The sequence below is a fragment of the Macaca mulatta genome, chromosome 14 (assembly GCF_049350105.2).
Source record: "Macaca mulatta isolate MMU2019108-1 chromosome 14, T2T-MMU8v2.0, whole genome shotgun sequence".
NCBI classification, from domain to species: domain Eukaryota; kingdom Metazoa; phylum Chordata; class Mammalia; order Primates; family Cercopithecidae; genus Macaca; species Macaca mulatta.
In genome coordinates, this window is record NC_133419.1 from 117,945,873 (window position 1) to 117,969,812 (window position 23,940).

Here is a 23,940-nt window from a genome sequence, read left to right on the forward strand (position 1 = left end):
CAAGACCAACCTAGGCAACATAGTGAGGCCCCGTCTCTACGAAAGAAAAAAGAAAAAAATTAGCCAGGTGTTGTGGCACACACCTGTAGTTCCAGCTACCAGAAGGCTGAGATAGGAGGATTGCTTGAGCCCAGGAGTTTGAGGTTGCAGTGAGCTGTGATTGTGCCACTGCACTCCAGCCTGGGCAACAGAGCAAGACCCACTCAAATAACAAACAAACAAATAACAAACCAAGAAATAGAAAGAATTCACATTTTCTAATGGTCAAATTCTCTCCAGTTTATTATTTGTCTGTTTCTTGTTTACTCTCTGGTGCTCCAGGTAGATAACTTTTTTTTTTTTTTTTTTTTTTTTTTTCTGTGAGACAGAGTCTCGCTCTGTCGCCCAGGCTGGAGTACAGTTGCAGGATTTTGGCTCACTGCAACCTCCGCCTCCCGGGTTCAAGTGATTCTCCCACCTTAGCCTCCCAAGAAGCTGGACTACAGGCATGCACCACCACACCTGGCCAATCTTTGTATTTTTTGTAGGGACAGGGTTTCACCATGTTGCCCAAATTGGTCCCGATCTTCTGGGCTCAAGCCATCTGCCCACATTGGTCTCCCAAAGTGCCAGGATTACAGGTGTGAACCACTGTGCCTGGGCAGAATTTAGATTTTTTAATCTGCAGGTTGGTTGGTCTGTTAGGAGCAACTTTGCGTTTATTGGAAGGAGAAGATCTCTGGCTACATTACATTAGATGGGCCTAAGAACTGATAAACTGGTATCAGGGAGACTATTAGAGTGCCGTTGAGATGAAATGAGAGCCTTATCCAAGTAGCAAAGGAACAGAAAGGAAAGTCTTTCTGAGGTAGGATTGATGAGATTTGTTAACTGCTTAGGAATTACCCTGTTTAGGATAATTCTTTTGTGATTCATCTGTTCATCCATGTTCTTATGTATCCATAGTTTATTCTGCTGTATTGCTGAGTAGTACTCCATTATAAGACTGTATCAAATTTCTTTATATATTCACTAGTTGATAGATATTTGGGTTGTTTCTATTTTTTGTTTATTATAATAAAGCTGATCTGAGTATTCAAGTACAAGTTCTTAAGTTGACATGTTTTCTCTTAGGTAAAGTGCTGTGAGTGGGATTTTTGGCCATATGTTTGTTTAACCTTATAAGAAACTGCCAAACTGTTTTCCAAAGTTGCTTTATTATTTTACATTTCTACCAGCAACATATAAGCATTTCAGTTACTCCATATCCTCACCGACACTAGGTTTTGTCAGTCTTTAATTTTAGCCGTTCTAGTAACTGTATAGTGGTATCTCATTGTGGTTTTAATTTGTATTTCCCTTATGACTATTAATGTTGACCATTTATTCATGCCCTTATTTGTCTTTTTCTTTTTTGGTGAAGCATCTATTCAAATATTTTAAAAAGCATACTGTCTTCTTATTGAGTGGTAAAAATTACTTATTATGGTAATTGGGGAGACCACCTGTATTGACTTTATGTGGAGGAGAAACAAGCTGTTCTTAGTCATATTGTTCTGACAGGAGGTAGTTCCGTAAGTTGGAGCAAGGTGCTCTTCAGAGTTAGGCTCTTACCTTCCTGCTGGGAACTGGGAGATAGGGAAGCTGTCTCCTTTGATGTTTGCATTTCAAAAAGATGGCTCCCAGGTCCTTGAAACATTCCTGATTTGTGTGACTGTTTTTAGCCTTTAGAAAGATTTTCATATACTTGAAAAGGACGGTGAAAGAAAATTTGAAAGACAAGATTGGGGGACTGGTCGGGGGGAGTCTTTTTTTGTTATTTTCAACAGGGAGAATTAATTCTCTTATTTGTAATTGTATTTTCCCTTATACCACATAAGTGTGGCTCTGTTTCTTTACTGTCTGTTCCATTACATCGATCTGTTTGTCTTTCCTTGTAGCTGCGTAGTATATATTGAAATAGTGCATCTTCCAACTTTGGTGTTTTTTCCAAAATTGTTTTGAATATTCTAGACACTTTTTATTTTCATATACATTTTAGAATCAAATGATCAGCTTTTACAAAAAGCTTGCTTGCAATTTGATTGGGTTTGTATTGAATCTGTAGATCAATTTGGGAACAATTGACATCTTAACAATATTGAGTCTTCTGATTCATGAACATGGAAGAGTGCTCTTTTTCTTCTTTAGTTTCTCTTGGCAATGATTCATAAGTTTGAGAGGCTGTAGGGTTGAAGAGGGAAAGCATTCTCTTTGCCCTCTAAAGGTTCACTAAAAATTAACTGACAGAAGGCAGATGAGTAGGATAAAAAAGCAAATAAAATTTATTTCATGTGCATAATAAGCACAGGGGAGTTGCAGGAGAATGATGACCCGATGAAGTCCAGATGCTTATATCCCTGCCCTTCTTTAACAGGGAAGGGGAGATCTTAAGATAGTTGCATTTCTTTTGCAGAGACGTTTTCTTAGATAAGGGGGTTCCAAAGATAATCCCTCTTGGTGCTTCTGGAAAGAGGACCAGAGTGATGGGCTTGGGGGAAGGTTGGAGACAGACCTTGGTTCTGTGGCTTATTTCTGAGGCTTTTCCATTTTCTTTTCTTTTCTTTTTTTTTTTTCGAGTCAGAGTCTTGCTCTGTTGCTCTGTTGTCCAGGCTGTAGTGTAGTAGCACAGTCACGGCTGACTGCAGCCTTGACCTCCTGGGCTCAGAAGATCCTTCCACCTTTGCCTCCCAAGTAGCTGGGACTACAAGCATGTGCCACCACACCACTCTAATTAATTTATTTATTTTAAATTTTTTGAGGTGGAGTCTCGCTCTGTCGCCCAGGCTGGAGTGCAGTGGCATGATATGGGCTCATTGCAACTTCCGCTTCCTGGGTTCAAGCAGTTCTGCCTGCCTTAGCCCCTCCGCGAGTATTTGGGATTACAGGCGCCCACTACCACGCCCGGCTCATTTTTGTATTTTTAGTAGAGACAGGGTTTTGCCATGTTGGCCAGGCTAGTCTTGAACTCCTGACCTCAGGTGATCCACCTGCCTTGGCCTCCCAAAGTGCTGGGATTACAGGCATAAGCCACCTCACTCAGCCTAATTTATTTTTATTTTTTGTAGAGATAGGGTCTTACTATGTTGCGCAGGCTGGTCTCAACTCAAACGCCTGGGCTCAAGCAGTCCTCCTGCCTCTGCCTCACAAAGTGTTGGGATTATAGGTGTGAGCCACCACATCTTGCCTCAGTTTTCCCTCCCTTCCTTCCTTCCTTCCCTCCTTCCTTCCTCCCTCCCTCCCTCCCTCCCTTCCTCCCTTCCTCCCTTCCTCCCTTCCTTCCTTCCTTCCTTCCTTCCTTCCTTTCTCTTTCTTTTCTTTCTTTTCTTTTCTTTCTTTTTTTTTTTTGAGACAGAATGTGGCTCTGTCCCCCAGGCTGGAGTGCAGTGGCGTGATCTTGGCTCACTGTAGCAGCCTCTGCCTTTCGGGCTCAAGTGATTCTCCTGTCTCAGCCTCCCAAGTAGATGGGATTACAGGTATGTGCCACCACGCTTGGCTAATTTTTGTATTTTTAGTAGAGACAGGTTTTCGCCATGTTGCCTAGGCTGGTCTCAGACTCCTGTGTTCAAGTGATCCACCTGCCTCAGCCTCCCAAAGTGCTGGAATTACAGGTGTGAGTCACTTCGCCCAGCCAGTTTTCTTTAATTCAAAGCACTCAGCATACCAAAGCATCATATTTTGGGGTATCGTTTTCTGTACCCTAACAAGGCCAAGAAGACAGCTCCTACTCTTTGTATTATGCCCTCAAAATTCTAGCCACCTTGGCCTCTCTGAACCCCTGTTTTTGTCTCTTATTTAGCAACAATGCCAGCTCTGTTTGCATTTGCTGTCCCTGTGCTGCAGACTGGAAACTACCTCCAGGCAGTGAGCTGGAGCAATTGTAGGGCTGCTTTCACATGTATTCCTTTCTCAATGATCATAGTCCTGTGCTGCCTATTGTCCAGTGTTTGAAAACATTGTTTCATATGTTTTGTCCAGTTGTTTAGTTCTTTAGGGCCACGGGGTAAATCTGTCCCTGGTACTCCATTTTGGGCAGAAGCAGAGTCCTAAGTTATCTTCTGTACAGGTTAAATTTGAAGTATTTGCAGGATATCCATGCCTAGTATGTGTAGTAAACATTATCGGAAAAGGAGCTGGAAATGAAGCTAATTATTCCTGGATAGTGTAGGAGTTGATCAGTGCCCATTAATTCCTTGTGAAGGATTGGAATGGTGATGAGAAAGGAGGTTGTGGTCACAAAATAACAGAACAAAGTTTGAGGTGTTTTTTTGTTGTTGTATTTTGTTTTGAGACAGGGTCTCACTGCATCATGCAGGCTGTAGTGTGATGATAACTCAACTGTAGCCTCAACCTCCTGGGTTTAAGCAGTCTTCCCACCTCAGCCTCCCAAGTAGCTAGGACTGCAGGAGCACACCACCATGCCCAATTAATCTTTTTCTTTTTTTTGTAGAGGCAAGGGTCTTGCCATGTTGCCCAATCTTGTCTTGAACTCCTGGGCTCAAGATATCCTCCTGCCTTGGCCTTTCAAAGTGCTGGTAGCCAGGCATGGTGGTGTATGCCTGTAGCTACTTGGGAGGCTGAGGCAGGAGAATCACTAGCGCCCAGGAGTTCGAGGCTCCAATGAGCTTACGCTCGTGCCACTGTACTCCAGCCTGGGTGACACAGTGAAACTCTGTCTCTAAAAACAAACACCAGCCACCACCATGAGCCACCTTGCCTGGACCAAAGTTTGAGGTTTTCAGTGTAGACTATCTGTGTGTTAATAAGGTTCAAGGAATGGCTTTGCTGCCAGAAAACCAGACACCGCATATTCTCACTCATAAGTGGGAGCTGAACAGTGAGAACACATGGCCACAGGGACAGGAACAACAGACACCAGGGTCAGTTGCGGGGGGTAGGGAGGAAGAGGAGGGAGAGCATTAGGACAAACAGCTAATGTATGTGGAGCTTAAAACCTAGATGACAGGTTGATAGGTGCAGCAAACCACCATGGCACACATATACCTATGTAACAAACCTACATGTTCTGTACTTGTATTCCGGAACTTAAAGTAAAATTTAAAAATTAAAAAAAAAAAAGAAAAAAGAAAAGAAAGAAATGGCTTTGTTGGTAGGCTATTGGCAAGGAATGAAGTTTAGGAGGAGGAAGAACTCCAAGGTGTTAGTCTCAAATAGATCATGAATATGGATACTGAGGTCACAAGGTTGTTGTAAAGGGTAGAAAATAAGGGATATGACTAGATGCTAAAAATTATCCATGTGGGTAGAGATGAGATGAGAGTGTAGTAGATTAGAGGTGCTGAAGCATTTTAGTCTAAGGACCCCTTTAAACTTAATAATCAACAAGGACCCCAGAGAGGTTTTGTTTATATGGATTTTATCTATCAGTATTTACTGAACCAGAAATTAAAACTGAGAAAAAATTTAATATTTATGCATTAATTTATTTTAAAATAATAATAAACCTATGTGTTAACATAATTAGCATATTTTCTATGAAAAATAGTTTTCAGATAAAAATCAGTTTAAAGAATACTGTTTACATGTTGTAAATCTCTTTCATGGAAGAAGCTTTTCTTATCTGCTATATTTAATTGCAATATGTTGTTTTGGTTGAAATATAGAAAATCTGATGATATACAGATAAGTAGTTGGAAAGCAAACAGTATTTAAATAGCTTTTAAAGATAATTGTGGATATTCATCTTTGATACTATGCCAAAACTTGACATGTTGGTGTCTTAAAGGTTAGTTGCATTGTGGGATCCAAAACCACATCAATAAACATTTTGCTTTTATTTTTAAATTAATTATTAGTATTATTATTTTATATTTTTATATTCCTGGCAAGCTGTGAGGTTTTTTTAATACTAGTACATTAAAATCTGTTTGTTTACCTTGAATTTTGAATGGATATTTTATCTATGTTGTATAGGGGAAGAGAAACCTTTTCTTTACCTTTTTATGTTCAGAGATTAGGGCCTGAAAATTAAACTGACAAAATGTTATACAACCAAGAAGTTTATATGACCAGTGGGCAGTAACAGATCAGTTACATTGAAACAGCAGGGTTTGCAGTAGAGAAAGAGTTTAATGATTGCAGAGCATTGAGTGAGGACATGGGAGGAGACCCTCAAATCTATCTCCCCTGAGGAGTTATGGGCTGGTATTTTACGTTTTAAGGGGATTGTGGAAGGTAAGGGGCTAGAAAATTGAGGTCGTTGATTGGTTGAGATATGGGAGATGAAATCATCAAGATGTGGAAACTGCATTCTTTTGTGAGTCAGCTCCTCTGGGATCCTTCAGACCAACTGGCGTCAGTGGGGTCCTTCAGACAGGCTGATGTCAATAATTTCACTGCTGTGCAGGACCTGAAGTAATATCTTAAAGGGAAAACTCAATGTTTTATAATGTTCATATTTTCTATAGTACACTTAAGGGGAACTTTAATCTCGTAGCAGGGTCTATGTGATTCTGAGACAGCAGGCACCAAACACCGGTGAAGAAGCTAGTCAGAGAGCAAGCTGACCTCATGATAAACACTGCATGTGCTGCAAGCCTTGTTTATTTTCGTTTCTCCCCCTTCTTCTTCCCTGATGAATTTCGTACAGTATATAGGGACAGTTTCAAAATGACAGATTAACAGGAGGGAAAAACAGAGTTTATTTACATGTGCAATGTGCATACACATGGAATAACTCAATGGTGGGTAACTTAAAGGAGTAGTTAGTTAGAATTTGGGGTCAGTATACTATCATACGAGATTAAGAGGAGAGAGGAGAAAGCCCCTAGTACTGGGAAAACAAATGACTTCTTTTTTTTTTTTTTTTTTTTTTTGAGACGGAGACTCACTCTTGTCGCCCTGGCTGGAGTGCAATGGCATGATCTCAGCTCATTGCAACCTCCACCTCCTGGGTTCAGTCAGTTCTCCTGCCTCAGCCTCCTGAGTAGCTGGAATTACAGTGCTCACTACCACACTCAGCTAATTTTTTTTTTTTTTTTTGTAGTTTTAGTAGAGATGAGGTTGCACCACATTGAACCAGGCTAGTCTCGAACTCCTGACCTTAGGTGATCTGCCCACCTTGGCCTCCTGAAGTCCTGGGATTACACGTGTGAGTGACTGTGCCCAGCCATGATTCTTTTTTTTTTCTTCTGCCTTAGCCTCCCAAGTAGCTGAGACCACAGATGAACACCATGATGTCTGGCTAATTTTTGTAAATATTTTTTTTTTGTAGAGACGGGGTTTCGCCATGTTGGCCAGGCTGGTCTTGAACTCTTGACCTCAAGTGATCCACGCACCTCAGCCTCCAGAAACACTGAGATTACAGGTGTGAGCCACTGCACCTGGCCTAGTGGCACATTTTTCAAGATAGGCCATATGATAGGTTATGAAACAAGTCTTAATGTATTTTTTAAATAGAAATAATATGAAGTGTTTTCTCAGATCATAGCAGTATAAAACTAGAAATCAATTCGAAGAGGAACTCTCAAACCTGTAAAAATTAGAAATCAAACAACCTGCTCCTGAATGATCTTTGAGTTAACAATGAAATCAAGATAGAAATTAAAATTGTTTGGAATGATTGATAACAGTGACAGAAGTTATCAAAATCTCAGATACAGCAAAAGCAATACTAAGAGGGAAGTTTGTAGTGCCAAATACCTTCATCAAAAAGACAGATCACAAATTGACAATGTAATAATATCACACCTCAAGGAACTAAAAAAACAGGAAGAAACCAAACCCAAAGCTAGCAGAAGAAAAGAAATAACAAAGAACAGAACTAAACAAAATTGAAACCAAAAAATACAAAGGATCAATAAAATTAAAAGTTGTTTCTTTGAAACGATAAACAAAAATGATAGACCAGTAGCTAGATTAGCTGTGAGAGGATTCAAGTAAGCTTAGTCAAAAATGAAAAGGGAGATACCATAACTGATACCACAGAAATACAAAAGATCATCTGAGACTACTGTGAACACTTATATGTATACAAACCAGAAAATCTAGATGAACTGAATAAATTCCTGGAACACATGACCCCCCAAGCTTGAACCAGGAACAAATAGAAATCTTGAACAGACCAATAGCAAGTAGTTTGACTGAATAGTGATTTAAAAAATCTCCCAACCAAAACATCCCAGGTCCAGATGGATTCACAGCCAAATTCTACCAGACATTCAAAGAACTGATACCAATTCTACTGGAACTATTCCAAAAGATCAAGAAGGAAGGAATCTTCTCTAACTCATTCTACAAAGCCAGTCTCAGCCTGATGCCAAAGCCAGGAAAGGACACAACAAAAAAGAAAACTGCAGACCAGTATCCCTGATGAACATAGATGCAAAAGTCCTCAACAAAGTACTAGCAAAACCAAACTGAACAGCATATCAAAAAGATAATTCAGCACAATCAAGTGGGTTTCATCCCAGTGAGGCAAGGATGGCTCAGCATACACAAGTCAATAAATGTGATTCACCACATCAACCAAATTAAAAACCCTATGATCATTTCAATAGATGTAGAAAAAGCATTTGATAAAATCCTGTATCCCTTTGTGGTAAAAACCCTCAACAAATTAGGCATAGAAAGAACGTACCTCAAAATAATAAAAGCCATATATGACAAACTCACAGCCACTATCATACTGAAGAGAGAAAAGCTGAAAGCATTCCCCCTCAGAACTGGAACGAGGCTGGGCACAGTGGCTCATGCTTGTAATCCCAGAGCTTTGGGAGGCCAATTCAGGAAGATCACTTGAGTCCAGGAGTTCCAGACCAGCTTGGGCAATATAGTGGGACTCTTTCTCTAAAAAAATTTTAAAATTTGCTGGCCATGAAGATACATGCTTATAGTCCTAGTTACTCAAGAAGTTGAGGTGGGAGTTCAGGAGTTCAAGGTTACAGTGAGTTATGATCATGCCATTGCACTCCAGCCTGGACAATACAGTGAAACCCTCTCTCTAAAAAAAAGAAAAGAAGAAAATAATTTCTTTTTTTTTTTTTTTTTGAGATGGAGTCTCGCTCTGTCACCCAGGCTGGAGTTCAGTGGCTTGATCTTGGCTCACCACAAGCTCTGCCTCCTGGGTTCACGCCATTCTCCTGCCTCAGTCTCCCGAGTAGCTGGGACTACAGGTGCTCACCACCACACCCAGCTAATTTTTGTATTTTTAGTAGAGATGGGGTTTCACCGCGTTAGCCAGGATGGTCTTGATCTTCTGACCTTGTGATCCGCCTGCCTCGGTCTCCCAAAGTGCGTGAGCCACTGCACCCAGCCAAGAAAATAATTTCTTAATGTAGTTCCTTTTGTTAGATCCCAGTGAGGTAAATATGGCAAAAAGCCCAAAGGAAAAGATTTTTTGTGTGTGAATATGTGGAATGTCTCCATTGACATAAGATGATTTTTCTAATATAAGTTTATATTTGTAGTTGACAATGTAATGAAAGTTAGAGATGTTCAGTGAGCATCTATAATATTCAAGGATAACATCAATCACAGAAGGCAACTGTCATGTTTTCCTACAATTATCCGATTGTCAGAGTGAATAGTAAGCTAGGTGGATTGACTCTGTAATGTATTTCACATCTTTTTATGTAAGAGCATCTGACTCTTCATTTATTTTAGAACTGAAGGAATATGTGTTGTAGCAAAAAGACACAGCTACCGATAAAATCCTTATCTAAAGAATTATTAGGCTGGGCGTAGGGGCTCACACTTGTAATTCCAGCACTTTGGGAGGTTGAGGCTGGTGGATCACCTGAGGTCAGGAGTTCAAGACCAACCTGACCAACATGGCAAAACCCCGTCTCTACTAAAAATACAAAAATTAGCCAGATGTGGTGGTACGCATCTGTAGTCCCAGCTACTTGGGAGGCTGAGGCAGGAGAATTGCCTGAACCTGGGAGGTGGAGGTTGCAGTGAGCCAAGATCCCACCAGTGTACTCCAGCTTGGGTGACAGTCTCAAAAAAAAAAAAACCCACAAAGAATTGTTAGATAATGTATTTTCTGCTAGGAAGTTAATTTAGGGAAGCAATACCTGAAGATTAAGGCAGAAAATGCCCACCTACTTCTCTTTTCTATTAGATGAATATACCTTGTCAGTAGAGGGCTGACAATGTCAGAGATTGAATGAATAAGTGTAACACACACACACGCCGTCTCCCTATACATGAAATAGAGAACCAGGGATGTGTGGAGAACTGGGTCAAAAGCAATAATATGTGAGAGGAAAGGGCCTCATAAACTTCTGTTAAGCAAATTGCTCCCTTTCGTATATGTAAGGTTACTACAAAAATGGAAGGGGAATAAAAGTTTCTCTCACTGAAGAAAAGTGGGGACCAGGCGCAGTGGCTCATGACTGTAATCCCAGCACTTCGGGAGGCCGAGGTGGGTGGATCACCTGAGGTTAGGAGTTCGAGACCAGCCTGGCCAACATGGCGAAACCCCATCTCTACTAAAAATACAAAAAAAATTAGCTGGGCATGGTGGTGGGTGCCTGTAATCCAGCTACTCAGGAGGCTGAGGCAGAAGAATCATTTGAACCTGAGAGGTGGAGGCTGCAGTGAGTCAAGATCGCACCACTACACTCCAGCCTGGGCAACAGATAAAGGCTCCCTCTCAAAAGAAAAAAGAAAAGTGGGAACGTTTCTCTTAATATGTAAATCTTGGCTGGGCGCAGTGGCTCACACCTGTAATCCCACCACTTTGGGAGGCTGAGGCTGGTGGGTCACGAGGTCAGGAGATCGAGACCATCCTGGCTAACACGGTGAAACCCTGTCTCTACTAAAAACACAAAAAATTAGGTAGGCATAGTGGCATGTGCTTGTAGTCCCACCTACTCGGGAGGCTGAGGCAGGAGAATTGCTTGAACCCTGGAGGCAGAGGTTGCCATGAGCCAAGATCGTGCCATTGCACTCTGGCCTAGGCGACAGAGCAAGACTGTCTCAAACAAAAAACAAAAAACAAAAACCATGTAACTCTTCCCAAGCTTTTCTTCTTATTTTTACCTTTCTAAAATGTAGGGGAGATAATCTAAGTATTTTCATCCTATTCTGTTCACTGATCTTGGTAATCCAGGCTTCCAGCTATAAAACTTACCATAATCAAATATAGTATAAGGAAATTCCTTTGCTGGCTGTGTTGCTTAACGGCCTCTATAGTTCTTAGTAGGGTGATCACCCATCCCAGTTTTAGCACTGAAAGTCATCCATCCTGGGAAATGCCTCAGTACTGGGCAAACCAGGACAGTTGGTCACTCTTATGCTGAGTTGGGGAGAAAGCATGTAAGAAGGGAGGAACCAAGGAAAATGAGAAGTCCTGAGGTATGAAGAGAACTTTTTTTTCCTTTTGAAGCATATTTACTATAGCTAGGAAAATTGAAAATTAATAAGCTTGTATCAGTGTGCTTAGTAGTGAATTAGTGATTTGCTGCATTAAGGGTGAATATTAAGTAGGCCTCTGGCCAGGCACAGTAGCCTGTAATCCCAGCACTGTGGAGGCCGAGGTGGCAGGATCACTTGAGCCCAGAAGTTTGAGAACAGCCTGTAGAACAAAGTGAGACCCCGTCTCTACAAAAAATAATAAACAAACATCAGCCAGGTGTGGTGGCGTGTGTCTGTAGTCCCAGCAACTTGGGAGGCTAAGGCAAGAAGATTGCTTGAGTCCAGGGGGTTGAGGCTGCAGTGAACCAAGATCATAGCACTGTACTCTGGTCTGGGCAACAGAGTGAGACCCTGTCTATAAAAAACAAACAAACAAAAAGGTAGACCCCTGTGTTTACTCCTGCATTCTTCAGGACCCATACTAAAAGACATGTTGGGAAATAAGAATGCAGAATGCCATAATGGTTTTGAATCCTCTTGAACATAGAAGAACGTTTTGCCTTCAGTGGAGGGCTTTTGTTCTAAGATGCAGTCTCTTTCCTGCTGTAAGGTTATTTTAGGAAGTGGAGATACAAACTTTTTTTTTTTTTTTTTTGGAGACTAAGAGTCTTGCTTTGTAACCTAGGCTGGAGTGCAGTGGTACGATCTCAGCTCACTGCAACCTCTGCCTCCCAGTTTCAAACAATTCTCTTGCCTCACCCTTTTGAGTAACTGGGACTACAGGCGTGTGCCATCACACCCAGCTAATTTTTGTATTTTTAGTAGAGATGGGGTTTAACCATGCTGGCCAGGCTGGTCTCAAACTCCTGACTTCAAGTGATCTGCCCATCTTGGACTTCCAAAGTGCTGAGATTACAGGCGCGAGCCACCACACCCGGCCACGACATTTTTACTTTCAAATATAGGGCCTTTATGCAATTGCAAACCACTGTAAACATTATTTGTCTGTGTCTATATTTGATACTTATACTCCAGCTCTGTTTTGATTAGCAAAAAAAAAAAGAAAAGAAAGAAAAATAAATATAGTTAATACTAAGAGTAAGACTTCCTGTAACATACTTGGCTGACCAATTTTGGGTTGTACTTTTGCCTTGGTGTCTCTCAACAAGCTTATCTTTCTTCCTTAGTCTTGTTCTTGGTTTCTTATCTTACAGAGAGGTGTGGGAAATGGAACTGGATAGACTTAAGAATCAGGATGGCGAAATAAATAGGAACATTATGGAAGAGACTGAACGGGCCTGGAAGGCAGAGGTGAGAAGAGGAGCTGATATCTTGAAAGTCTTAATTTCAGGCTTCCAGATGGTGTCTACTTTTGGCATAGTAATAGGAGAGCCAGTAAGCTTTTGTTTTCACTACCTAGGGGTAGCTTTGTGTATGTAAAATTAATAAAGTATTTATATGTGTGTGGCTTCCTTAGATCTTATCACTAGAGAGCCGGAAAGAGTTACTGGTACTGAAACTAGAAGAAGCAGAAAAGGAGGCAGAATTGCACCTTACTTACCTCAAGTAAGTACCGTTCCATTCTAGAGCTTTAATTGTCTTGCAGTTTGTTTGTTTGTTTGTTTAGGTTTTTTAATTCCTAGGCCAGGTAGTCTGGCACTTACTCTGTCTGCACAGGAATTTTAAGGCTATCTCTGTCTGCAGTAGCAATTGCTCAGTGATTTTTCTTCCCACATTCTAAAGTTCTGTACTCTTCGCTTCTACAGTTTTAAAGTTTTGCATTTTTTAATGTTTTGTTTCCATTTGGATAAACACTATCTGTTAAAGCCAGATATAATAGCATGCTCCTGTAATCCCGCACTTTGGGAGGTCGAGGCAGGAGGATGACTTGTGCCCAGGAGGTTGAGGCTGCAGTGAGCTTTGATTGCACCACTGCACTCCAGCCTAGGCGACAGTGAGACCCTGTCTCTAAAAAATAAAAAATAACCAGCATCTGTTAACCTATCAAAGCATAACACTGGTCTTTGGAGATTCATTTCCTATGTAGTCATTTATTTTCTTTCTGCCATGGAACTTGGAGGACCCCTGTGGCATTTTCAGGCAGACAAGAACGTTCTCTCTGTTGTTGGTTCTCTTTCTCAAATACTTAAAAGATACTGGAGTTAAAGTGAGGCAAAGGAATTAGAGTCTTGGGCTTCTCCTGCACCTGCTTCCACCTCTTTTTCTCAACGGCAGTTAGCCAGCTACTATTTTGCTTTTGCTATCTCAGAGAATTAGGAATTGGACTTTTTTTTTTTTTTTTTTTTTTTAAGACAGGGTCTCCCTCTGTAGTGCAGTGGTACCATCTTGGCTCACTGCAGCCTCTGACTTCTGAGCACAAGCCATCCTCCTACCTCAGCCTCCCAAGTAGCTGGGACTATAGGCACGAGCCACCACACCTGGCTAATTTTGCATTTTTTTAAGAGACAGGGTTTAGCCACATTGCCTAGGCTGGTCTGGAACTCCTGAGCTCAAGTGATCTGCCCGCCTTGGCCTCTCAAAGTGCTGGGATTACAGGCGTGAGTCACTGTGCCCAGCAGGGCTTCCTTTAAATCTGTAAATTCCTATTGGTTTCTTGAAAGGTCAACTCCCCCAACACTGGAGACAGTTCGTTCCAAACAGGAGTGGGAGACAAGACTGAATGGAGTTCGGATAATGAAAAAGAATGTTCGTGTAAGTGTATTTATGAGTCATGATTCAGTCAGTGTTAGTCTGTGCTCAACACTTCCCGCAATCGGGAGATAGCCTTTTACATTGCCATTTAGGGCAATGCAACTACTATTCCTTTAATAGTTTTCCTGATAATGGATGGTGCTGTCTTTCTAGAGAGCCTCAGTCAGTTCAGCAGTAAAAATAATCTTCTTTTTTTTTTTTAGGACCAATTTAATAGTCATATCCAGTTAGTGAGGAATGGAGCCAAGCTGAGCAGCCTTCCTCAAATCCCTACTCCCACTTTACCTCCACCTCCATCAGAGGTAAGAGAGCTGGCTTTGGGGGGAAGTTCACCTTTCTGTGTTGGTAGCAGAAGCAGAGTCTCTACGTGTTCTTTTTATGAAGATATTGGGATCATCCCTATTCACTGCAAGAGTTGTTCATTGATTTCTTCTCCAGTTTCGTAAACTTTCTTTTTTTCCTTTCTCTCTTGTCCTCTACCTCTTCTCCTCTGCAGACAGACTTCATGCTTCAGGTGTTCCAACCCAGTCCCTCTCTGGCTCCTCGGATGCCCTTCTCCATTGGGCAGGTCACAATGCCCATGGTTATGCCCAGTGCAGATCCCCGCTCCTTGTCTTTCCCAATTCTGAACCCTGCCCTTTCCCAGTCCAACCAGCCTTCCTCATCCCTTCCTGGCTCCCATGGCAGAAACAGCCCTGGCTTGGGTTCCCTTGTCAGCCCCCACGGTCCACACATGCCCCCTGCCGCCTCCATCCCGCCTCCCCCAGGCTTGGGCGGTGTTAAGGCTTCTACTGAAACTCCCCGGCCCCAACCAGTAGACAAACTGGAGAAGATCCTGGAGAAGCTGCTGACTCGGTTCCCACAGTGCAATAAGTAAGTATCTTCAAGGACTGATTCAGATGTCTTTATCAGAGAAATGCTTATGGGTTAAAATAGAAGAGGTTACATGGGTGTTCCCTGTGGGTATAGTGTAGGCTTTCTCTCCCTCAACGTTTTTCTTTCTCAGGGCCCAGATGACCAACATTCTTCAGCAGATCAAGACAGCACGTACCACCATGGCAGGCCTGACCATGGAGGAACTTATCCAGTTAGTTGCTGCACGACTGGCAGAGCATGAGCGGGTGGCAGCAAGTACTCAGGTGAGAAAAGCCACTTGGGAGAGAACTGAGGCCTGCTGAGGGCTGGGGAAGAGGTAGATTTCTTGTGGGGAGGGAAGAAGCATTCCAGTCAGAGGTGGCTAGTCTGCTTTTTTCCTTTGCTGGACTGGGAAATAAGTGATTTTTGTGATATGCTGTTACTCAGACTCTCTTCCCTTACTCTGACAATGTTTCTACCTACAGCCACTTGGTCGCATCCGGGCCTTGTTCCCTGCTCCACTGGCTCAAATCAGTACTCCAATGTTCTTGCCTTCTGCCCAAGTTTCATATCCTGGAAGGTCTTCACATGTAAGACTCTTTTTCTTTGAACACTGTGATATGGAGAAGCTGGAGGTGAGGAAGGAGTGGGTTTACAGGTGGAGTGCAGGAAGAAACCATCAGTTGGGTTATTTGCAGCCCTACTGGGAAAATGCAAATATTTTAGGCAAGAATCTATATTTGGCTTTTTATTTATTTTGATATAAATCTTTTTGCTACATGGAATTATGGGCATAAAAGGCAAGAAGACCCAGAGGTACCTTACCTTTTGACCATGCCGCCTCTGTTCTACAGGCTCCAGCCACCTGTAAGCTATGTCTAATGTGCCAGAAACTCGTCCAGCCCAGTGAGCTGCATCCAATGGCGTGTACCCATGTATTGCACAAGGAGGTAGGTGTTACAGACCTTCTTCATTGTCTACACTTTCTCTTCTGACAGCTAAAATAATTTTTCTTTCTCATTTTCTACTTTTTTTTTTTCCTGATAGCTAAAATAACTTCTCTTTTACTGTGTTGGTGCTTTTTTTTTTTTTTTTAAGACAGAGTCTTGCTCTGTTGCCCAGGCTGGAGTGCAATGGTATGATCTCAGCTCACTGCAACCTCCACCTCTCAGGTTCAAGTGATTCTCCTGCCTCAGCCTCCTGAGTAGCTGGGACTACAGGCGCCTGCCAACACGCCTGGCTAATTTTTGTGTTTTTAGTAGAGACGGGGTTTCACCATATTGGCCAGGTGGGTCTCAAACTCCTGACCTTGTGATCCGCCCATCTCGGCCTCCCAAAGTGTTGGGAGTACAGGCATGAGCTACCGTGCCCAGTCTTTTTTTGTTTGTCTTTTGAGACAGGGTTTTATTCTGTTGCCCAGCCTGGAATGCAGTGGCATGATTATAGCTCACTACAGCCTCAATTTCCCAGGCTCAAGGTGCTTCAGTCTCTTGAGTAGCTGAGACTACAGGTACATGCCATCATGCCCAGCTAATTTTTTTTTCTTTTTTAGTAGAGACAAGGTCTTGTTATGTTGCCTAGGCTGTCTCAAACTCCTGGGCTCAGGTGATCCTCCTGCCTCAGCCTCCCGAAGTGCTGGGATTACATGTGTGAGCCACTGCACCTGGTCTCTAATATCTACTCATAAGGTTTTCAGTAAATTGTGGCTTAAACTTTAGCAGAATTCAGAATACTGCAGTTAGGATCTCTCAACTTTTTACCCCATTCCCTTCAGGGGACTGGATAAGCAATTCATACTGAGCACTAAATCACTTTCCTGGAAAATTGACAATGAGTGATAATCCCACATATCTAACTATTGTTCAAAATATAGCATTGTCAGAAGACTTTGCCTAGATGAGAGGAATGGAATGGAGGACCTGAGTATGAGATTAAGAACTCCATTACAGAATAGCTTGGAAGGCTTGCCGGTTAGAGATTATCTTCACAGGCTGACAAGTCATTCCTATTTTTTCATGTTGCCAGGCAGAGTTAAGTCTCTTAGTAGCAGGGATGATTTCCTCTTAACCATTTTGTTTTGTTCATTTTGCTTTTCGAAGAGATAGAAACTGAATTTACATCTAAATTCTTAGTAAGAAAAATTCCTGAATAAGATTTGAGGGTGTCAGGTATTAGAACAGAGACGTTCATCTCAGGCGAAATGGATCCTAAGGGGAAGCAAGCCGCACTAGACATTCAACAAAAAGCAGCATCATGAACACTTTCATCAGCTCATTGTTAATGTTCCTCTTAAAAAGGTTCACTTGCACTGAGGATTCTTTTAGGGTAAGAGCCATTGAATAGCCCTTCTTGGGGCCGGACGTGGTGGCTCACACCTGTAATCCCAGCACTTTGGGAGGCTGAGGCAGGCAGATCACTTGAGGCCAGAGTTTGAGATCAGCCTGGCCAACAAAGTGAAACCCCATCTCTACTAAAAATACAAAAATTAGCCGGGAATGGTGGTGGATGCCTGCCTGTAATCCCAGCTACTCGGGAGGCTGAGGCAGGAGAATAGCTTGAATCCAGGAAGCAGAGGTTCCAGTGAGCTGAGATCGCACCACTGCATTCCAGCCTGGTCAATAGAGTGAGACTCTGTCTCAAAAAGAAAAAAAAGAAAAAAGAAAAAAAAGCCCCTCTTGTACCTCAGTGTAAGAACTTTTCTGACTTAGGCCTTGTTGAACCTTATTGGCATTCTCTCCTTCCTTCCCTTTGTCTTTCCAGATAAACCTGAGGTGTGTCTTTCTTTCTTTCCAGTGTATAAAATTCTGGGCCCAGACCAACACAAATGACACTTGTCCCTTTTGTCCAACTCTTAAATGACGGACCTGACTGGGGAGGAAGAAGAAGAGAAACTGATGTGAACAGGAAGCGCGGGTTCAAGATTTCTAAAACTCTATATTTATACAGTGACATATACTCATGCCATGTACATTTTTATTATATAGGTAATGTGTGTATAGAAAGTCTGTATTCCAATGTTCGTAAATGAAAGTATGTATATTATGCAGAAACAGTCTGTTCCCCCTCATCTTGCAATTCCTTTGGGGGATGCAGATTGTAGGGAAGATGATGTTTAGTTTGGCCTTGAAATTATGATATCCCCGCCCAGGGCTGTTTTCAAATACAATATAAAAACCGCCTAGGAACCTGCTGTTGCTCTAAGGCCATTCTGCTTTGGTTTGGCTCAGCCTCTAGTCCATTTTCTTAAGGCTCATGTATGCAGATTTAAAGCCTGGTGCTCACCCACTGTCCAACCAGATGCCTTGCTTACTGAAAGCCTCCAGAAGCCTCAGTATTGTTTTAGCCACTCTACTCCAAATGGATAAAATGAGACTCTGATTGAGGAAAAAAAAGTAACCCTAGTAGTTTGACTTCTTATTGAATATTTTACTGTGTTAACGCTCATTATTTATACAGATGTTAGGTTTACAGAATATTCTGTTTTACATCACCAAAATTCACAGTCCGAGAATAACAACATAACCAGGTCCCAGTTCCTCCATGCACCCCACAAGCTTCTGTCCAGTCTATTTTCTGGATAGAAATTAGCACAACCCACAGGTTTTTCCTGGGCCAAGCCTTCCTTTGCTGCCACTGGCTTGGCTTCTAATCAAGCTCTGACCAGCCAACATTGTGAAGTCCTCACCCTTTCCCATTCGCTTCTGGTCTCCTAGTCTAGCTAATCCCCCTCCCCCTGAAGGTTAAGGCAGTTGGTTCACAACCAAGTTGTTTGGTGACCTTGGGTGAGCTCCAGACAGGCACTGGGGTGAGGAGATGTCTGTGCAAAATTACTTGCAGAATGATCTTGGGATGCTGGATTTTAATTTTTGAAGCAAGAAAGTTATGGGGGACATATTTCCTGTCCTGGGAACAATGGAGACCAAAGTGATATTAAGAAAACAGTTTGGATTTCAAATTTATAAATCACTTGCTCTATGGGTAGCTATCAGGAACTAGATCATTTTCCACCTTTGCTTGTCGTATTTCTTAATTTTAGGTTTTATACCTGGGAAAGCTGTGACTCTGTTAGAGCTTTGAATCTTTTCCTATCCTTTTATCTTTACTCCTACAGGGAATGGCCTCAGCTCCCTTCTCTTTTAGAATTAAACAAGTAAAAACTAAGAGTTAACTTTTTAAAAAAACTGACTCCAGGCAAAGGACTACCAATAGCTGATTTTTTTTTTCCATTATGGGACCTAAAATGCTTACAGGTATTAGCAATACATGTCAGATAGCAAAGACTTTTCCTTTCAGACCCAACTAAATGATCTCCTCTCTGCTTTTGATACTCTTCTCCTTCTTTCTCTTTCATCCCTGCCTGTCACCTCACAGATGGATTCTTTCTCATTTCTCTTGCCTCACTTGCCCAGGTTTATTGACTAGCATCAGTTTAAGGAGCTGGACTTCCTGGGACCTCCTTGGCATCTTGTAGGGTGATTGGAGTGGCCTGAGTACTCAGCTCTTCAGAGGTCAGGTGACCCACTTTCTTTGGTTAATGAAATGTTACTGTCTCCAGGTTAGTAGCTGTCATGAACAGGAAAGGTGGCAAAATGGAAGACCAGTTCCATTGTTCTTTTCGTTTAGGGGATTCATTTTTTATCTTGTAATCTTAAGATTTCCTCTCCCCTCAACTTTATAGCAGCCTTAGGCCACCTGCCGTATTTTTCAGTATCCCCTGAAAATTTAGAAATTGGAAATGAGTGTAAAGCATATTGTTTCTTTTTCAAAATCCTCTGAAGCCAAAGGAGTAAAGAAAGAAAAAAGGAAGTGGTGAGGAGGGGGCTTAACTGCTTCCCAGTAAAGACCCTGGAAAGCCCATTCTAGCAGGATAAGTGTTTTGGAGAGTTGTGCATGGGAGCGAGTGCCTCAGTGTTACTCTTTCTTGTTCAGGATCAGTCAGAAAGCAACACAAGTGTTGGCCACCCCTGTTCTCCCTTCTCCCTCTGTCCACTGGCCTGCAATGGTAAAAGCCATGCAGACCAATGGGAAAGGCCCCAAATACAGTGAGTGGAGAATGGGACAGTCATTTTTCAGGAGAATTTAAAAATAGAGATGTATAATACATATTTTTACAAGCAAGAAGCTGTTAAGACTTTTTTTTTTTACACTTACAGTTTTGGGGTAGGAAGGAAGTAACTGTAAAAAGAAAAACAAGTGCAGGTTTTCTTTAAAAAAAATAATAGGCTGATGGGACTTGCTATTGAAGGGGTTGAATTTTATGCCCTGGAAAGGGCTGGGAAAAAGCCAGTTTTTCCCAACATGGGTAGAAATTATAAAGCAGAATGTGGCATTTTCACTTCATGGTAGCAGTTCTGGAAGTTTATTTACACAGTAAGTTCCGAGCTAGAAGTGGACAGTCTCCAGTCTTCCTGTCAGGCTCTGTAGTTATGGGGTGTTCCCAGTCAGCCAAAGCAGCACCAAGTGCAGTGGGAATGAAGAGAACCCAGATAAAAAACTGACTCAGTATTCTTGTTTTATTGGTTTATGGCTTGTGGGCAGCTGGCTGAGGCCAGGAACACCAGAGGCCCTCCTTATATTTCCTTCTCCCTTATCAGGTAATTCCACACTTGGCAGGTCCCATACCTGGAAGCAGCGTGTTGACCAGATAGGAGTAGGATGCAGTGGGTATACCAGGAAAATCCAGCTCTTCCCACTAACACTGGTACCATAGTTTACTATGCTAGAACTGATAGGGAGGTAATGAACTTGGTCCCCACTACCTAGCCCAAGAACCAGCCTGGGTACCCACGTACCGTTAGGAGCCGGGAGGGGAGAGCAGGATAGGGGAAAAAGATGGCCTTCATCAAGGAGCTCTTGTGGTGGAGAACATAAGGAAGCCCTGAAGCTGCCATCCTTTCTCCAGGCAGCCTTGATACTGAAGGCAATGATGTTAGAGCCAGAAAGCACTGTATTTCTCATACTCCTGGTATAATACTAGTGCCACTGTGTGATGCTTTAGTCAAATAAATGGAGGGGCCATTAGAGAGGGCAGGAAGGCAATGAAACCACTCTGAATTATGTAAAGATCTTGCTACTTCTTATAGCCTAATAGGAAGAAATCCAGGCAGGGGTTATAGGGCATCAGCTGTTGAATGAATCTTCAACATTATGCTTTTAAGGATTAGGAGGAAGAGGTCTCCTACCTATTCCTTTTAGCACCTTGGCTGCAAAGCTCCAGAGGAAGATTTGGGGGAAAGAGTGAACCTGTGACCAGGAAGACAGAGCCCAGCCCTGCTATATAGTCCAGTTGCTCTCTCACAGGGCACCTGGAGCTTAGGGGGTTAGGATATTTCGGTGCTACCTATCATATGTAGAATAAGGGTTCAGGTAGAGACAAGTGAAATTAATATGGTAGAAATTCATGTGTTAAGTGGAACTTTTTAGTGGGCACTTCATTTAAGAGAGCTAAAAAAAGAGCTCTTTGGCTAGATAAGCCCTTCCCATCTCACTTTTGGTCAGGCTGCACACAGAAAAGAAAACATTGAAACAACACCCATCCTATGAGATGGGATGCTATCTTGGAGATGAGGTCTAAAACTAGGACTGGTGAGTGGTTGTGTTTCTGCTTTTCCTAGCTTCGATCCCACTATTCCCTGTCTTTGTACTCTCTCTCCTTCTCCTCTTTCCAACCGCCCCCATTTGTATAAATATTCAATCTAGTTTTTTTTTTAAATTCAAGAGGCAATCTTTGCACCAATGTTAGGCTTGTTTATACAGTCCCTGTCTCTAAAGCAAATAGCAAACTGTGCATCCTCTCCTACTGACTTTGGCCAGCGGGGAAACAAGCTTGGTCTCTTCTCTGCCAGGGTACCACAGGGACACACACCAGGGTAACCTGGGTGTGATGCCAGTACTTCTGAAACTAAGAAAAGAAGAATACTTTGGGTTGGAGAAGGAATGGTGGACAAAGGTTCAGGGCTGAAGTTTCAAGCAGCAGAATTTCCCAACTTAAATTTGAGGTGACCAAGAGTATTCCCGCCACCAGAGTGCTTCTTTCTTCTCTTTTCTATTTCCTACAGGTACAGTCCCTGGAACCCACCTTGCCAGCCTTTTCCTTCTTCTCCATCAAGGCAGAGGCATTTGGTGGGTGGGGAGGGTCCTGAGGTGCTCTGGCCACAGGTGCCATCTGTGTCTCCTACTTGTGACCAAAGTGAACCACGGAGGTGTGGTCCAGGGGAATCTCTATCTTCTGCCCATGGGCCTCCTCACTTCAGCAGGGAGATGTCATCAGCAAAGTCATCATGCTGCTGGCGCAGGCAGCGGAGGCAGCGCCACTGACACACCATGAGGCAGAGTGGCAGCATGAAGAGGGCGCAGATGGCAGCCATGACATAGGCTATGGTCATGAGGGTTGACTCATCTGTCTGTGGAATGTTGTAGCCACAGTCTTCCATGTCCGGGGTGACAAAAGGGCCTTCCACCGCTGCCGTCCTGAACTCATCGTGCACTGGGGAGAGGGTAAATGTGAATGGACAGCTGTCATTGTCATAGAGCAGTTTGGGTTACATAACAAAAAGAACTTCCTGATAGTGAGGCCTTGAAATTAGCCCATGCAGAAGCTATCCAATCTCCTTCCCAGGAGATATTTAGGAGCAGGCTGGGAAGCCAGCACCAGGTAGAGGCCTGTCTCCCCTCCCAAGTCACTGGGAGTAGCAGCCCTTCCTTGTATACCCAACCGATAGGAGTGATAACTACAACTCAGTAGTTCTGAATTGACCAAAAGCCACACCTAGTAAACTTAGTTTCTGCTGCTGAAATTCAACTGCAAAACCCTGCCATCTTTCTGAAGTAGCATTCAACCTCACCATGTGGCAGCTGACAGGGTCACTATAGGCTCAGCCTGCTACCCTTGCATCAAGAGCTTCCCAAGGTACACAGGTAGCTCTCGCTGCTCTGGGTTTCCAACAGAGGTTACCAATCCAGGCAGTGGTCATTATGGCAGGCAGTACAAAAAAAGGATGAGCATTGACACTACCTTTTGCACAACTGTTGACTTGGGTTTGAGGCAACTGTTACTACCCTCCTGTAAACTGACGGGCCCAGGTATACTAACTGTTGTTAGACAAGGAAAATATGGCGAGACTGACCCCAGACCCTCAGCCCTGGCACTCTCACCATGGCAAGCGCTGACAGCAAAGCCAATTCGTTTTCGGGCCCGATCAAAGACAACGTAGAAGCCCTCCATGATAACAGCTCCCATAACAGTGCCCGTGGATGACTGTGAGATGGCAAACTTGTAACAGTCGTCTTGGGACGTGGCCACATCTTCCACTGGCCGCAGGTATTGCTAGGGGTAAGCAATCACAGGGTGAGTGTCTTCCTCACTCTCCTTCACCCCATCTCTGCCTTGTAGGCATCTGTGCCCTTCCCTTTACCATCCTTGAGCTCTAACGGGTTTTCTAAGACCCCTTTACCACTGGACACTACTCATCTGTTTTGTCTTCCAAGTTCTGGCAAGCCATACCTGCTCACTGTCTCCCAGTGTGTACTTTTAAGAGAGATCCCCCTGACTCAGGCTGGGACATACCTGCGGAAGGATGGTGATGCGGAAGGACTGGTTGGTAACCTCACCCATTAGGTAGAGTGAGATGACTGGGAAAATGTTCCAAGGGGTGGTGCCTGCTTGCCAGCACACCAGCTGCTCTCCTAGCCAGAAACCATCAGGGAACTTCTCTGTCTGCGTTGGCAAGAAGGTGTAACAATGAGGAAAAGACTCTTTATCATCTCACCCCTCCCATGTTCAGATACATTAACTGGGCCCTTCATTTGCTTTTCCAGTGAAATATCCAAAGTGGGGAGGGGTAAACCAACCAAAGAATTACAGGAAGAGAGTGGGAGTGTGATGTCAAACTTTTGTACCAGGGGGATCGTGTGATGAGCAAAGTGATAGCCATAAAGTGGGGGAAGAGTTTTTTTTTTTTTTTTTTTTTAAACAGAGTCTCACTCTGTTGCCCAGGCTGGAGTGCAGTGGTGCGATCATGGCTCACCGCAACC

General features: G+C 43.0%; 2 protein-coding genes across 5 annotated transcripts in view; one reads left to right on the top strand and one right to left on the bottom strand.

Annotated features, from left to right (window-relative positions):
* RNF214 (ring finger protein 214) overlaps window positions 1-18,097 on the top strand; it is a 54,239-nt gene extending 36,142 nt beyond the window's left edge. For both annotated transcript variants that reach the window (XM_015115777.3, XM_015115778.3), the window contains exons 7-15: window positions 12,555-12,651; window positions 12,818-12,906; window positions 13,962-14,052; window positions 14,256-14,354; window positions 14,549-14,925; window positions 15,059-15,191; window positions 15,393-15,497; window positions 15,762-15,857; window positions 17,701-18,097. In XM_015115777.3, coding sequence (XP_014971263.3) covers window positions 12,555-12,651; window positions 12,818-12,906; window positions 13,962-14,052; window positions 14,256-14,354; window positions 14,549-14,925; window positions 15,059-15,191; window positions 15,393-15,497; window positions 15,762-15,857; window positions 17,701-17,766 — 1,153 coding nt within the window. In that variant the 3' untranslated portion in view covers window positions 17,767-18,097. The remainder of the gene's footprint in view (window positions 1-12,554; window positions 12,652-12,817; window positions 12,907-13,961; window positions 14,053-14,255; window positions 14,355-14,548; window positions 14,926-15,058; window positions 15,192-15,392; window positions 15,498-15,761; window positions 15,858-17,700) is intronic.
* Window positions 18,098-18,311: 214 nt separating this feature from the next.
* BACE1 (beta-secretase 1) overlaps window positions 18,312-23,940 on the bottom strand; it is a 30,886-nt gene continuing 25,257 nt past the window's right edge. For 2 of the 3 annotated variants that reach the window (XM_015115706.3, XM_077960406.1), the window contains exons 7-9: window positions 23,474-23,623; window positions 23,062-23,233; window positions 18,313-22,393 (exon numbers count right to left, since the gene is read on the bottom strand). In XM_015115706.3, the coding sequence (XP_014971192.1) occupies window positions 22,152-22,393; window positions 23,062-23,233; window positions 23,474-23,623 (564 nt within the window). In that variant the 3' untranslated portion in view covers window positions 18,313-22,151. 3 annotated transcript variants of the gene reach the window in all.